Below are 17,101 nucleotides of genomic sequence, written 5' to 3' on the forward strand. Positions count from 1 at the left end.
TATGCGAACCCGACCGGTTTCTGTGAGGTCTATCGTTGGGAAAATGGACCTGCGGCAGCAGTGTGCTATGTTGGAAGTGAGACCCCCCCCCCCCCCCGTACAAACCAAACTGTCATATAGGGAAGCTCTATGTCTACTTCAGATGGCAGAACGCAATTCAATGAGAAACATTCCTGAAGGAAGGAGAGGACGAATGAGCTAAGAGAGAACTGTGGTCTTGGTCCCGCTGCCATGTCAAGGATATATTATTGTTATATAGCAGACGGACGAACCAAAGGTACGGGTCAGCAGCGGCACTACATATGCGGTATAGCGACGAGAACTACTACACACAGGAGCGCAGGGACACAGAGCGGTAACTACGATTCGACACTAAGAGAGTCATATGACTCTCTTAGTCCATTTCTGCGTTTCATTTGAAAGAGCCTGGACAGGATGACAGTAAACGGCGGTTAAAAGCGTTACCCTCGAAATTGAGACCTCCGTAAGAAGAGAGTTGAGGTTTGAGGCTTTCCCAAACATGAGGTGGACCGCCGGACGGAAGTAATACACCAGAGATATGCCCAATCCGCAACCTTCTGGGGCTCGACGCATTTAGTAACCGTTCCGAAAAGGAGTAAAGTCCTTCAAGATAAGGAACGGGAATAAAACCAGCGAGTGGGACGACTGCAATGCAATCCTGACGTGGCGACGCAGAACAGATACGCAATGCAATGCAAAAAGCACTGAACAGGGTTAAGTTCGCCGTTACTCTGCCGGCGTTCGTATAAAAAGGAAGAAGCCTTGCCTGTGTAACCAGAATTACGAACGAATGCTTGATACTTGTTTAACTTTACGTTATATCACTGTAGTCGCTGTTTGAAAAATAGAAAAGGGCAGTGAATGTATTACTCTAATAATGCTTTGACAGCCCAGCGGCTATAATACATGGATTCTGCTAGTATCAAAGGATTACGAATAGAACGTAACAGGTAAATATTAGTTATCATTTTTTAGGACTAAAATCCTGTGATGCTGGTAACCCGACATGGAAGCACAGTCCTACCGTTTCTAGAAATCTAGCAAATAAAAAAAACGTGTAAAACAGAATTACGTAGTGTTCTTGTATTAAGAACTACAAAGTTGAAACTGAACCAGGCTACCTGTTTAATAGTACGGACGGCCAATTTATTCTTACCGAAAAGTAAAGACTTTTCCAAACGACCTATCTAGCTCTTTAATTTAAACTTGTGCCGTCGACTATTCATAATTATATTAATAGAATGAAACACTTCAAAAAAATACTTTCACATTGAATCTACCATCCGTGGGGATTCCGTCGAAAAATCTGTACTCTAAAACAAAAAAAGAAATCTATCTCTCTAAGCGCATCAACACTTACATAATTGCAACATCAATTCCTCACTTAAATTGATACCGGTAACTTGCATTTATTAGGATCTAAGTCTGGAGAATATAGAATCCAACCTTGAATTCCAAGGTTCCTGTAATCCAGCACATCGAGTTTTTTCTTTTCAAGACGCACTGTGTATGGCCTATTGCTTTGCGCTGTGGCCTATCCATGTTTTTTCGAATCTATTTGCCAACTTTAGCCAACTAATAATTTCAGTTTGTCGAACCCATGGTTCATAAGCGATAGAATGGTGCCTGTCAGACGTTCCTGTTGAGCGAAATTCTCGAGTTGGATTGATGTATAAATACACGTCTTTTGATCCCTACGAAATTTCGTGTGGGATTTTTCGGTAGTAACATAAATAATACTTCGTCATAAGAAATAACTCATATATCGAAGATACCAATTTTAGCCGCATGTGTAAATTAAGAGGATTGAAGTAGGTACAAAGAGCTTTAACTGTTAAGGTTTTGATAAGATACTAATAAGGCGTGAGACCGCCTACCCTAAGGCTTCGCTGTTAAATGCAGAAAATGTATAAATATTCTATCTGAAAAAAATATACTACTCACCAGAAGGACACGGTACGGCGCAAACAGCTCCAGTCCATCCTTCAGGACAAAGACACTCTCCACTGATAGGATTACACGATCCTCCGTTTTGACATTGGCATTTCGACGCACATCCATCACCATGAGTTCCTGTAATGAATATTTTATCACACATACATTTAATCATCAACTGCTTTAAATAAGGTTTTTTTTTTTAAATTTTTTTATTACCAGCTTGTAACTTTAGGGATATCGTTAATTGTCAATTCAGTCAAAGATAGCTGACCACATGAGTCCAACTACGTAAGCGTATGAGTACAGCAGTGTGATTTTTGATCGAACAAAAAATTATAGCCTTTATACAAAGCAATCGCTAATTATGAAGATTAACTATATGGCGTCGATAAACATATGAATAGCAGGGGTTTATATAATTATTGAACAGTGTATATTCCCTAATTATACACCATAATACATTACTAGGTAGCTTGTTATGGATCTCAAGGTGATTAGAAAAGCTGTGCTTGAAGGTTATTATCGTCCAACTAATTATTATTGTGCTCGATCATAAGAAACACATAAATAGATAGATGGTGTGAACCAGGAAAAGGAAACGGAAGACATTAAAAGGTGCATCTGACAAGTATACGTTCGACATGTTGGATATTTATTAGACATACAAACTCGAATTCCAAGTGCACAGCGCTCATAGCCCATGTAGCATCAGCCTAACGTTGGCTGAGCTCGATGAAAGCACTACTGGCACTATGTGCATCTAATGGCGACAGTATGTAAAGTCAGACGTGCGGGCGTGCAGACAGCAAACCATCATGCAGACGTGCTTCTTTTTTTCTTCTTTCCTGCATTTCTCCTCCGAATGGCTTCTGCAGTGTTGCCATGTCCTTTGACATAGCCTCTCGTTTACACTTGCCCGAGTACGGGCGTGAGCTGGTCGTCCTAGTGGTCGTCACAGCCGCCCTTGACACCTGGAAAGCGTAGGGACGGTGGCGGCCGTGTGGGTGTGCCACAACATGCTGCACCACTATAACGTCTCCAGCGTATCTGATACCTTGTTTTAGTGACGTATTTCGGCAACTTTTCCTTTGACCTTGTAGTCTTTTAGCGTTGCATCTCTCTGGCTTTCTGACCTTATACCCCATCTTCTTTCGTATTACATTCTGTCGCGTACATCTTCACACGGCTCAGCCGTAAACACAGACGCCTATTCGGGTCAAGAGATAATTCCACTACGCGTCTTGCGATGCCTTCCGCACTATTCTGAATGGCTTCCCATTGTAACGAAATCTGAGGAATTTCAATGAACGCTGTGCTTATTCGAACAAGGTTGGTAAACTTATTTCTATTTCGACCATCTACAACTGCCCCAGCGTTTTGCACCTCATCCACAGGAAAAGGTTTACGTTCGAGTCAACCTGTCCGACCCCCTTTGCACCGAGCTCGGCTAACCTGGCATTTCCTCGGAGTGACTCCGCGCTTGCATGAACCCACCATTGCGTCGCTTTGTCATTGTATGACGTTATTGTATATTGAATTGTATCGTACGAGCATTTTAACTTCAAGATAGCGTAGAACATTCGAACTTCGATTGAGTAACGAAATCAAGCTAAAGAAGGAAAAAATTACTACTCAATAGAGAAAGAGAGAGCACGCAAAGGTAAATCATCGAACGTAACGGCAGAGTGGAACGGGACTTCAAGGAGAAGGAACAGCGCTAAAGTCACGACCCTCTGGTTCTTCGGTGTTTACTACCGACGTCTACCACTACTGTCCATTAACAGCGTTTCACTTATCCATTAATTAAAGTTCCCGCAGCGGGTTCATCTATGGCTGCTTCAACCTGCAGCCCCGTGCAATGAAGAGCAGTCCACAACGAATGATGCCCGGCTAACCAGTAGTGCTTCCTACTTTCCTACTCCGACAAAAGCAGCGTTGTTACCATCGCTGCAGAATGCGCCTGCTTGCACTTCGACCACAGCAACTGCTGTCGATACTACAACTCGTAGATTCTGACGCTTGCGTCACGGTCCACTTCCAGCTTTCACATCATGTCAGCTTCAAAATGAAAGCAGCGTATCGAACAGCTAAATGCCGTAAGGGGTTCTAAACACACAGCCGCGATCAGGGGACAAGATGTGTGAGGGTGGCTTAAAGCAGTGCGGCTGTCGCTTAAACTTTAGAACTTTAGAAGATTTCTTATACAGTAATGTTGAAGTTAGACTCAGTTAACTTTCATGGAGTTCTTCACTTTGATTACAAAGGTAGCAAAGTGATTGACACTTTCGCTACACGATAAGCTCTAAGAAATAAAATTTAGCACTATGACTAGAAGCGGTTTTTGCTCATTTAAAATCATACCGCTTTTTAATTAAAGCCGTTTTAAAGGCAAAAAGAAAGGCGGATCAAGAAAACGAATTATTTAATATAGGCTCATTAATGACTCCGCTGACAACAAACCTGGAGGACAAGTTTCCTGACAAAGAGGCCCTCGGAAACCCGGTGTACAGGTGCAAGCGCCAGACACGTGATCGCAAAGGCCCCCATTACGGCAACGGCATTTTTGTCCACACTCATATCTGTAATGCGAATGAGGAATTGAAAACGTTAAGCTTAATATGCAGTTATTTCCAATAATGTTGAATGAAGAAAATTGAATTCCTTATTGTCAGCAGCAGAAATAAATAATTCTTAACTTCACTTAACAAGTTAGACATGACATTCGATCGGACATATCTAACTTATACGACTGCCTGCCACAGAGGAACCGTGTCTCTATGCAGGTTATGAATTCCACAGGAACGCGAAATATAGATAGGTTTAGGATTAATAGAAGTCGCCAGTTAGGTCAATCTCTCGATTGTAAGAATTCTAGAAGCCCATTCATCACACGGGACAGGTCAAACGTTTAAAGGAAGAGGTCCAGTTAGATAAACGAATTTCATTAACACCAGCTTAGTTACCCAGCTATGGCTAAAATTATTAGTATGAAATCAGAAATGATTAGTCTTGTACCGGTAGTATAGAAGTTTAGGCTTGCTCCCCCGTTCACTTGTCCAATTCAAGTTAATGATTTTAACAAACGAGGCAGTGAATTGGGATTTTAAAAAGCTATATCGTTCCTTATGTAATTGCTCTGGTAATTTAGCTGCGCATAATATTCTATGCCAGCTGTGCGATTCGATATCTAGTCGAATTAAACTCTGGAACTTAAAATAAAATCTGGAACTTCGTGGAATGGACGTATATGCTCATGCAGGTAAGTGCCGTTCGCAACAATACATATACCTGAGGGGGGGGGGGGTCAATCCAGCCCCCAGGCAGTTTAAAAGTGCATTGTTTACCGCAGTGAAAATACAGTTTAGCCAGGACAAGATGGTAATCTTTTGTGCGATGGTCACTACATAGCCAAATTCTGTCCTAGCTCCAACAATGAGTTATTGCGTTTGTTTTAGCCCCTAAATATAGCAGCTTACAAATGCAGTCAAAGCTGACGCAGAGATCATCGGTGATAACTAAAGTCTTCTTATTTGTGACTTAATTAGCGAAATCTGCGCTGATGAGCGTGAAATACAAGGGCGCTCATAATTAATGCCTGTGAGTTTTTCCAAAGATCGGGTTTATTGGGTCGCTTTTGTTCTGTGTTCGATACATTGGGATTGTTACAATCTGCATTTATCTATTGGGCTCGAATATTCGATTCCTGAAGATGACAATAACCCACTAAGGACACCCATTGTTAGTTATTAGGTGTGAGGCAACGAGTATTTCCATTGAATGCTCATTATCTTATCATAACACACTGGTCACTCTTTGCGGCACACAATCATGCTCTGCCGAGCAGCAGCGATACAGTTTAGTATCAATCCCTGTCGTATGATAATGTCCTAAATAGCATCATAATGACAACTACACTTACCCGTATGTGCCGTCGTTGCACTTTTGATCGCAGTGGTCACCTTGCCAACCGGGCTTGCAAGCGCACGCTCCAGTCAGCGGATCGCACCTTGCCCCATTTCGACAGGGGCAGTCACGTTCGCATTCAGCGCCCCACATGCCCGCGGGACACGCTAAATAAACAACAGCAATATAGCGAAACGAGGCGACAGCAGGAGAGACGGGAGAAAATTAAAGGCAGGAAAAAGAGAACAGCGCGAGAGATAAACAGTTAGCACGGTGGTGACATTTTATGAGAGAAAACTATCACGGTGCCTACATAGTAATAGACACACAAGTATCACGCCTACCAGACAATACAATACTAAATTAAGTCGATTCATGATACATTCATTCATATGTATGCATGTTGCAAATATATACGCCTTACTTATTGTCTGGTTTTTTCCTCTAGATTTAAAAATCGTCATCTGTTTTTATGTGTTATTATTATTCGATGGTAAGCTAACTGGTCCGCGATAGTTGCGGTTAGCATTAATCTCATACTCAATTGTAAACTAAATGCTCTTTATAAATAAACATTTAATCTTGTAAAGGAATGGCAATTAGAAACGGCTATCGAACGTCAAGTTGAGTCATTCTTGTAGCCGATTTAACAGCACTACACCAGCGTGAACTAGAAAGGTCTGATTGTTTATTTTACAAATCCCAACGATAACCTAGGTCTCTGTGAATACTCGAAAGTATTGCCGAACCTTAGAGTGAGCTGAAATAGTTGAGAAAAAATATCTTGATTATATCATAAATACATACGAACGTATTCCGTGCAGAATCGATAGACGGCTACATCCATCTGAGCTAATTATGACCATTTAAGTTGTACTTACTGTGCAACACTGCAGATTGAAATGCAGCATGAAATAGAACACAAGCGTACGCTTTCACCTGTTAGGATAAGCTAGTACATGAAAATATACCTTCGTACCACTTCAGTAGCGGAAGAAAAAATAATAATACCAATGTCAAATAAAATTTATAATGGTAAATATTAGAATGGCGTTGATGGTGTTTTTCCTAAGGAACCAAAGTGTACCTTTTGGCTAACGCTCGTCGAATGCGGAAAAATACGATTACTCTAAAATAATAACGTGAACGGTTCCGAAAAAAGAAATTATCTTACAAAAATTGCAGGTGGGACCGCCATAGCCAGGAAGACAGTCACAGGTTTCTGGTCCTGAACAGGTGCCATGGAGACAAGGGTTACTGCATAGTGCTGCAATTTCACAAATATACGACAGCCATTAATTTACCATGGTACAAATTTAGATTCTATTTTTTTTTTTCATTCAAATCCGCGGCTTACAATAGGGACGCCGGACGAACGACCAGAAGTTATTCTCCAAATGTACGATTAAAAATTACGAATCATAGAGTTATTGGATATAGCTATTATGTAAATCGCAGATTAAAGTTTAAATAAAGTCACGGCGCGCGGCTGACTAGCATCGTCCGACCCATACACAAAGCTGCGTAATTATATCTAGAGCGTTAATGTTGAATTGATTTAATTTCTCTAATGAACTGAAAATAATGTAAATAGAAAAACTCACAAAACATAATGAAGCTGCCACTGATGACTTTTTCACAGAAACATTTTACCAGGTTGATATACAGTACCTCCATACTGTGCTACCAATTCTGGCCGCATACCTCACACCAATCGAACATTAACTGTCTCTGTTTTACGTAGGAAAATCTCGCAAAAACTAGAACATTTTTTTTTTATTTTTTAAAAAAAAATTTTAAAAAAAGAAGAGGACAACTTCGAAACCGCGTGAATACGCAGCTTTGCCTACCTATTGGCGCAGATTGAATGAAATTTACCGATCTGAAAGTGGTTGCTCTTGTTATCAAAATGAAGGTCGTTTAAATATATTGGATGCAGTATTTTCAATGTTAAGCGTCATAGCAGTTGACATCATTCTAGGTCCCTTCTGAATAACTGGGCCATCGGACATTTAAGGTACGCAGCTGTAAAGGGTCGTTTAAAATTTTCTGTGCACCAAAACAGAAAGCTTCAAAGGCAGCCGCCCCCTACCCATGTATGACGTCGGCATGAAAAGAAAGGACATACGAGGAATATGGGAGGCTAGGGGTGCCGAGCTGCTCGATACTGCATCAGAAGCCTGACTCGGCTGTGCTACCTCTTAAGAGCTATGAAGACACTTAAGGGATAATAGGGAAGAATTATTCTGTGAAGAAATAGCGATAGAACCAGAGCGTCTTTGGGATTGATTAATCATTCCTTACGGACAGTACAAAGAAGGCCCTGCTCCTGTCCACTACTTAATCAAATTTAAAGCTGCCGCTGGTTTGAAGTGTTAAACTTTTCTTATAAGGTAGAATCCTGATGCTAATGGTGCATGCGTCTGTTCGTAAGCAGAAGTATACATTAAACGGTGTTGACTTTCGATACGTTACGACATGCTTAATTAAATCGGCTGAAAAAACTATCGTTGATCTGTCGATCAGGTCGCTTGTCAGTTTCACCACTGAAACATGTGTGTGTATATGTACAACCAACAGATTTGGCCTATAGAGCCTCAGACGACAAATCAAATCAACAGTTGCGTCTTCCCCTGACCTATTTAAAATGAGAAATTTCACAGTATGACTAATGGACAAGTACTTTCCAACGGGACTTTGTTATTTTCCACAGAATTTGACAACGTCCTTAGCCTTAAATGGCATTTTGCGTTTATCCTTTGTTTACTTATCACAACTTGACAATTTAGCTAAATTCGATTACCTATAGTCGTATCATATCAACGTGTTTTCAAGTGCCGCTAACAAATGAATTTAAAAAGAACGAGTTTAATAAGCATATGGTTCTATTCTCTTCAAAATATTCTAGGATGTTCATTTTTGCAACCAGGTGCCACTAGGTATTATTAATCATTCTCTGGGTGGTGTTACCCTAGGGCTCTACTGCTGCATCATTGCACATGCTGGCCACGTTGGCGTTTTTGTTTATGATCTACACGCTCTTCAGGTCATGGCCTTGGAGCTAAACTTCTTTAAACTACTTTTGTATCTATGTCTTGCGTTTGGTAAATCAACGGTCTATACGTTTTCGTTACTTTTATTAGCTATATATATATATATATATATGTTATGTTGGTCTCCGATTTCGTTATAAATAAAAAAGAACGCTGGTTTGGCAAAGGTGTAGTTGAAGAAAGGGTGAAAGCTAGGTCCAATTATAAAAAAAAAAGCACGAATTTCTTATCAAGTTTTTGATCGTTCTTTTGGTTAGCTGGAACGAAGAACGGCGCTCCTTTTTAAAACTCATTATCCGAAACTGCCATCAGCAATCGCATCAGGGGCTGGCAAGAAGTTACCTTATTCATCAATATTGTATACGCTCGCTTGCACGGTACGTGACAAAGAGATCACGTCACCCTATGCCGTTCGAAACTGTCATACAATCCGAGCAAAAAAATCATGTGAGGGCTCCAAAACACGCGCAATCTCGTACGTCTATATTACTTCGCAGACGCCCGTGTACATGCCATTTGAAACATCATCGTCGCCATGCTGCGTGGCATCAATGCCGAGCGAGTCGATGAGCTGTGTTCGGCATCTATCCATCTAGATACGGAATCGATCCGGCGACCTTAAGCCAACCACGCTGATTGATTGCTTATGTATACTCGCTCACTGACTGATACACCATAACCAAGCTCCGGATAGTAGATACTTACGTATGCACCGCTCGCCATCACTACTTTCAACGTAACCCTTGCAGCACGTCGGCGCATTACGAATTCGCTCACGTTGAACCTGTGATATGTTAAAAAAAAAAAATTAAATCGTATTTATCCTTAAATTCTCAAGTAAATATGTCCTTTTATATGTTGAAACGTCTATTGAAGTACAGTTCAAGAGTCTTCGATGTCCGGAATTTTCATATCAGATCGTCTCTAATTTGCAGACATGTCTGATATCGCCGTTAGTATCTAAGTGCTAAAATCTCTTCCCTGTTTGTATATTAGGCATCGATTATATATATATATATATATAGCACGAATATAGCACGTTTCTCTAACACTATTGTCGACAAATTCAGTAGGTGTCTCATAGATGATTGTATGGTATGAAAAAAGAAAGAAAATCATCAGCCGGGAGTAATGCCGAAAACGTTTGAACACTGCGGTGTTTTTGCCAACCTGTTTATAGGCTGTAGTGTAGTCCGTTCGGTATTTGGAGCATCGCGGCGGTACAGCGAAGCACCATGTATAGGTTCGCACCTGGTAGGGTTTGCGGAATGCTATCGTCTCATTGGCAAGGTACCTAAAAATCATATTTGTAGAAGAGAATTAAAGAGAACCGTATCGCTGTTGCGGTAAGGCGATGCATATACAAGCAAAAACTACCCTATTCTTTGCTACATCTTCATTCACTTTAATTTAGTCCCTACCCGAGGTAAATTTAAAACATCACCTTTTATCACTTCTTTTGAGCGAATATTGCCACTGCAGGCGTAATGCGAATACCTGAGAGCCTGGTAGAGAAAAGTGTTTTACCAAAAAAGCCACCGTCCCAATATATGTTTATGCATACATGATACAAACAATAAAACAACTATGATAAAAGTTAATTTCTACGTAATCCAGCGTAAAATTAATGTGTTATGGACGCGAACATTAATATTATTGTGTGAAAGCATTTAGAACATAGACGGATCGGTCCCAAAATGAAGGACCGAATGGTACAATGGTGCGAAGAAAAAAAAAAAAAAAAAGAGCATTCTAGCAATCTTTAAAGATGTTAAGTTTTAGTGGGCTTTCAAACGAATCAAGATTATCTTCATTTTATCAGAAAAAAAGAATGAAGCGGCTATGTCTATAAACTCATCTAATAATGTGGTATACTCGAGGTGCTACCATTGTGTGACGGGCCCCCCGTTCCAACCCAAGCACTCTTTTGGTCCTAATAACTTTATTTGAAAATATTATTAAGAATAAGTAGTTATGGCAGGTACTTGATTGTATAACCAATTCATTAAGTTTAGGGCAAAGTGGCCATACAATAAACAACCATAAAGAAAGTAAACAAAACCGCTGTTATGGCAGACTGCTCGTTCGTTAAATCACTACATGATTTGTCAGGTTGGTCTCTGTCTATAGTATAGTTATTGTATACTTAGTACGAAAGAAATAGTAAACATTTTTACGAATAATAGTATATTCTATACTACGTAAATTTTGAAAATCTAAAAAATTAAATATCCTTTTTGTCACTTGGACAATTACAGATTTAATGTGATAAATTGAAGTGAAGCATTATTTTGTTTCTAGTGTTTGTAATTTTGATTCTAGAAAAGATAATTACACATCATTAAACTTAATTTATTTGGCAGACAAACGCATCAAATTTAGAATCTGAATTTTTATTTAGTTTATTTTCCTAATTGAAATGGCAAATTAATACGTAAGATGTAAACTTCATCTTTATCCTTTTAAATTTTGTATAACCTCATTCTTTTTACTGGAAGTTACCATTTGGATTGAGCTTTCTTGATCACAGGATGTTTATTCTAATAGACATACAGCGATCTCTAATAATTTGTTCAGTGGGCTTTTAAGAACACTTTGGATGCATTGATAATAAGCTTGTGGAACTGACCAGCAAAAACTTCCGTTTGTGCACAAAACTCGACTCTATTTATCAAAATGACCCATTTAAAATACTCAATTAACTGTACCTATAATAGAACAATTATCAAGAAGTTACCTCGTTGGATCTTATTTACTTTATTTATATCGCTTTAATTTTTCATTCAGGCATGATTTTTAATAAAACAAAAAAGAAATTATTAAAATAACAAGCAAGATCGCATATACTCGTTAGCGATAAGATGGAAAAATAAGTCGAAATGAAAAAGCAGCGCAAGTATTTGAAATTTTCGCGATAAGAATGCCAGCTAGTTCTAACAAACGTATCAGATTCGGCACGCTATACTGGCAATAAGATCGACCTGCCTGGAACCTTGTTTGTCACGATCCTCGTTCACATTGTCGAGTTACAAAGAGCACATAGTGGTATCATACTTCTCGAATTTTCGTTTCATTATTGTCACAGTTTCATTCATTACTTCAAGTCGAATTGCAAACTTGCCTTTTATCGCCTGCAAATAAAATTACGTCACATATTTGTCTTAGGCCTGTTTTTTTCCTCGATTTTCACTTCGGCTTTACAGACCTTGCCTTCCATCCTGAAAGGCACGAACCTTTAGCAAAGACTTAAAATGTTGCAACCATTCGTCGTGGACGCGAGCAGCATTAAACCAGCTCGTACAGTCAATTGAAGGATATCTTTTTGGGACCCCAATAAAAATACTCTAGATGGTTATAATAGACCCGCAACTGATAATATTCATCGGAAAAAAAGCAGTAGAGTTTTTGATGTATTATCCAGTTCGCAGACGCTGACATGGAGCGCCGCCAAGCGAATTTTTCGTTTGCACCCTACAATGCTACATCGCACTGGGCCGTGGGGCCAAATAAAGCTCGACGAGGATTACCCACGGCGGTTGGATTGTGCAGAGGTCACCGAGCACATCGAGACAAAATGCCGCTATTCTGTGTATGATTTTTCCAGAGTGATATTCCTCAATATAGTGGGATGATCAATCACAATATCTGACACAGATCGTAGTGCTGGACTTCTGAAGCCAAGTAGGCAAAGATCTACAACAACACACATGGAATGGACGACAGGACTAAGATTTTGAATTTGCTGTACATTACAATTTAGTTAATAACAGCTCCATCCGACATATGGTGTTGGGAATCGTCTAAATATTTTCTGGAGCTCGAATAAATGTTAATGCCTATTTAGAGAATTATAGGAACGTGTCGTAAAGTATAACAACCTCAGGCTTGTGCCACCTAACTGCTATTTACTGCCTCTCCTGTTTGTTTCGAAGTATGAGGCATTGAGAAAAAAAAACCCCAAGACCTTCATTTAATGGTCATCCGCTATAACTCCAATGATCGCTTTCCTAGGCCTTCGGAAAGAGGCATTAATAACTGCCATGTATGGAGGCAAATGTTTTCTTTCTAAGCACTCACACGATCTGACATCAAGTTTACGAAGTAGATATATTTTATGGTTGGTTTATGGTTAAGCATAGATCACACAACTACTATAAAAATGGCTTTTACGCATTAATTCTACTGTCGCATATTTTTCAATGTACATTAAGAAGCCTAGTGTCACGGCTGCCCGATGAAAGAGATCGCATGGTAGCCCGAGTGCGTTTCACGCAAACTCAAAAGAGGCGTATTGCTTATACCGATATTCACTAGCCTAGATAAAACAACAAAGGCTGCTATTTATCGCTTGAATTTGCCTGATTTTCAGCTATTTTCCGGCGGAAATTTATTAGTCAGAACGAACATTATATTGGAAACATCCCTTATATATCTGTTGTATTTGAAGTAAACGGATCATAAATCCGTGGTCTGAACTACAAGGCGAGCTTTCAGGCGTGTGTCCACAAGTGATGCCCGCCAGCATGTTTACTGAGGGCGAAACGTTGCGGCATTGATTAGACGTTAAACGTTCCACTCTGACATTTACTGTCTTTTTGTTGCTCGCGACCTGCTAAAAAAACCGAACCGCACCTTAAATGAAACGGATAATTTTAATTGAGGGCTCCACAGGCTTTTAAAATTATGTTAATTTAGATGCATGCCCTGGCTTCATTATATTGAACCCTTAAGTCGACAGAGTTGTTTACCTATGCAAGCACACTTCGTTACACCACATGTCCCTCAAAGCTACCTAACGGACCCAGAAGAACCAGTCTACTTTACGAAACTTTATAAACAACTGGCCTTAATAATCGGGATTTGAATTTTTAAGCAAGAAGAGCTTGTCTTAGATTTGTCATCAAAAATCTGTCTGGAGATCATCGCTTCTGCTACATGAATATTCTTTATTATATTATGATTGCTTTTTGCCTATGAGGCTATTGAGTAGCTTGTAGAAGACCATCCGTTAGGTTAGTTGATTCAGATTATCAACGAACGGCATGAGGAGAATCCTAAAGATATGCACACACAAGTTGCCCCCTGTACGGCGCCATATAAACTTCTTCATCGGTAGCAGGTACTAAGTTGAGCATTTGACATAAGTGTTATACATTTATCATTGCTACTTTGATCTATGCTCAGCGCATTTACCTTAATTATCTAGCAGCGCTACTACTAGGAGCCTTCCGTTTGACTGTGACGGAAATTTACCGTTAAGCAGCATTATTATTTCTTAGCACATGTTGTCTACTACGCAAAACCTCCACACAACGTAACTCCTACCATTATCATCTAATACAAAAAAAAAAAACAACTGGAATCTGTAAAACTTCTTTAGCGCGATGTTACGCAGTTATTCGGTATAAAACCTGTGTCCATACTGAAGCTAGCCTGATTCAGCAATGGAGAACATTTTGACCGTATTGCCATTCGTTAAGTATCCGTATAGATCATCGAAACTCAGCTCTCTTATAGTATATTGTTTATCTTGAGCGTATGGAATCATCCTTCAGATATTGCATAGCATATGCGGAACGATCGATTTGCCAACTTTTAGAAAACCTAAGTCATTCAATGGCGTGATTTGAGCATTGGCGTAATCCTAGGTAACAAAGATCTACATCATCTCATTTAAAAACAGGGGCAAATTCTAGTTGGATAATGCATAGCTTTGACTTCAGCTAGAAATTTAAACAAGAAATGACAAATAATTATATCCGGAATATTTAGTCTCAGTGAATTAGCAAAAATCAAAAGGTATGCCGAGGGATTTGATAGAGATAGCTAAGTTTCACAATAGTTTCATAATAGTTCATAATAATATTTCAATCGTAAATGAAAAAAAAATACCTTTACTGCACTATATCGAACTAAATTGAGTTTGATTATTTTATCTATTTGTTTAACGCATTTATTCTTCGCTCAGTCAACGTGTGAAGATTATTTTCTCATGAATTGTTAGAATCCTAAATGTAAATATTAATTTTGTTTTTATCAGTCTTAATGGACGCAGAAATTTGAGTTACTCAGCTCTTTTTGCCTAGCAAGCGTCTTGAACTTTTATTGGGTTGCATTTATATTCAGACTCTCAATTAAACTAGGTCAATAATTATCTCTTATTTAATCACGCATACCGTGTAAATTAGGGGGTTAATATGTTGCAATGAATCTTTATATAGGACAGACTTTCGCCCTGTCCCGAGCGTGCCTGAGCTAGGGTTTCCGTGGCAGGTCCTGCATCCTTAGCCTGTGGCGATTAACTGAGAGAAGAATACATTAACGCATGAAAATTCGAACAATTTGTAAAACAGGTGGAAATGGATGCAGGAACATTCTAGATGACAGGCCTGTTCCTGCTTCGCTCGTTTTCAGCTCAACAGGCTGATATTATATTGTTAGTGAGTTAAATTTAATTGCATTATTCGCAGGTAGAAGGCACTAAAGAAACAAGTTTCTCCTTGTCTCATATGTTTGCACTACATTAACATATATACGCTACTTCGTTCCAGTCTAATTGAAAGAACTACAGAAGTATTTACATAATATATCTAGCAAAAAAAAAAGGTTCCCGTTGAATCAGCGATGCAAAATCAAATGCGTATTTACGTTGGTTTACCGTTCATGTTTGATGCAGACGTTGGGCGCCTTTGAATCTAATGCCCAAGAGACCGGAAGCTCACAGGTGAAAATGGCGACGACGAGTAGAATAAGGAGAGCCGCAGAGGTGACTATTGGCTTAGGACGTCGGCTCATGCGCATGATCTGCTCTAACGATGGCAGCAATAATGAAAAAGAAGCGGCCATCATCATTAGGGTCATGTTCTTTGTCACTCTGCCGTTACTTCTGCAGAAGTTGTCGTTGTGATACGTAGGCGTTAAGGTTGCCCAACCGTTCTCGAGTCCCTCGTGTTTCAATACTGATGTTCACGATGCATCTGAAAATCCCATTTCTTGCATTTAGCAACTAACGCACAGTCTATCTATACGTGCTCATATACAGTGCACCCTTACGTCTGTCCACCGAAAAGTATTGTCGTAGCGTATCCATCAAAGATAGTGGTACAGCCCTAGGTTTGGTCACTGTAACAATAAGAGTTTATGCTATGGAAGTTATCAGAGATCGAAAGGTAACGGTGGCGTAAATTGGCAAAATGAAATGACAAACACGTCTCTCAAGCATGGTGTAAGATGTTCTCATAAGAATGAATTTTCATAGCCAATTGATTTATATGAAGTGCTAGGTAAATAGAAGTTTACAATTCTTCATAAGAACAAGCCTCTGGGCTCGGGTCAAAGGACCCTACTCTTGTTTTTACGCAGAATTGTGAACTTAAGCCGTTTTTCTCGGCGTGAGTGAGTTACATTTACCTGCTGTCTGATAGAATGCCTAATGGTGATATCGAACGTAAAACTCGCAACACAGAGGTTACAGTTACCTAAATTCCAAATACAAGCCAATCACCTGCTCATAATCGTACAATCTGGTGAAAATGATTCGTATCATGCTTATCGGGCATGTTAATAGTTCAGCGATCCGCAGAGCACTTACTCTTCAACTTCTCTAAACTTTCATTAGTTCCTTGTCTTTTCCCCCATGATTTGAGTTGGGCACCGTATTATGTGCGATTTCCAGCTGGCCTGTATGTTTGTGCCTTATGCGTATGTATCAAAGTCGATGGGCTGGCCGCTGTATCAGATTAACTGATGTCAAACTCGACATCATTATTATCATCAATCAACATGGCTGACGAACGAAAACAGAACGCAGCAGATGCAACTATTTCTTATTTTGTTGTCTATCTCCCACACGTATTCTTGTCACTTGAATTTTTGATCGAATTGTGATACGTAATGATTGATTATTCAACAGATATACTTTTTATTTTTATTGATTGCTCTCTATACTGTTTCAACAAATCGGCCTCAGATTTACTGTTTGTATACATCAGCGGTATTATTCTTTTTTTTTTTTTTATTATATAGCTTTTCCTATTACTCCGATGTTAAATTCCGATCCGCACTACGTTTACAATCAACTCTGCCGGAGCTTATAGTTACGCTTTCTCACATACCTATAGAACGCAAAACCTTCTCTGGCTACTTTAATTAAAAGAAACGGCAACGATCATAAACAAACATGAAAG

The 17,101-nt window shown here is 39.5% G+C and overlaps 1 protein-coding gene across 5 annotated transcripts in view; it reads right to left on the bottom strand.

Annotated features, from left to right (window-relative positions):
* The window catches only part of LOC111248436 (uncharacterized), a 62,784-nt gene that overhangs the window by 27,211 nt on the left and 18,472 nt on the right, over positions 1–17,101 (bottom strand). For all 5 annotated transcript variants that reach the window (XM_086983154.1, XM_086983152.1, XM_086983151.1 and 2 more), the window contains exons 2-8: positions 15,574–15,892; positions 10,086–10,209; positions 9,621–9,699; positions 7,037–7,129; positions 5,879–6,029; positions 4,420–4,538; positions 1,966–2,094 (exon numbers count right to left, since the gene is read on the bottom strand). In XM_086983154.1, the coding sequence (XP_086839280.1) occupies positions 1,966–2,094; positions 4,420–4,538; positions 5,879–6,029; positions 7,037–7,129; positions 9,621–9,699; positions 10,086–10,209; positions 15,574–15,776 (898 nt within the window). In that variant the 5' untranslated portion in view covers positions 15,777–15,892. The remainder of the gene's footprint in view (positions 1–1,965; positions 2,095–4,419; positions 4,539–5,878; positions 6,030–7,036; positions 7,130–9,620; positions 9,700–10,085; positions 10,210–15,573; positions 15,893–17,101) is intronic.

Source organism: Varroa destructor, unplaced genomic scaffold (assembly GCF_002443255.2).
Source record: "Varroa destructor unplaced genomic scaffold, Vdes_3.0 BEIS01000003.1, whole genome shotgun sequence".
NCBI classification, from domain to species: Eukaryota; Metazoa; Arthropoda; class Arachnida; order Mesostigmata; family Varroidae; genus Varroa; species Varroa destructor.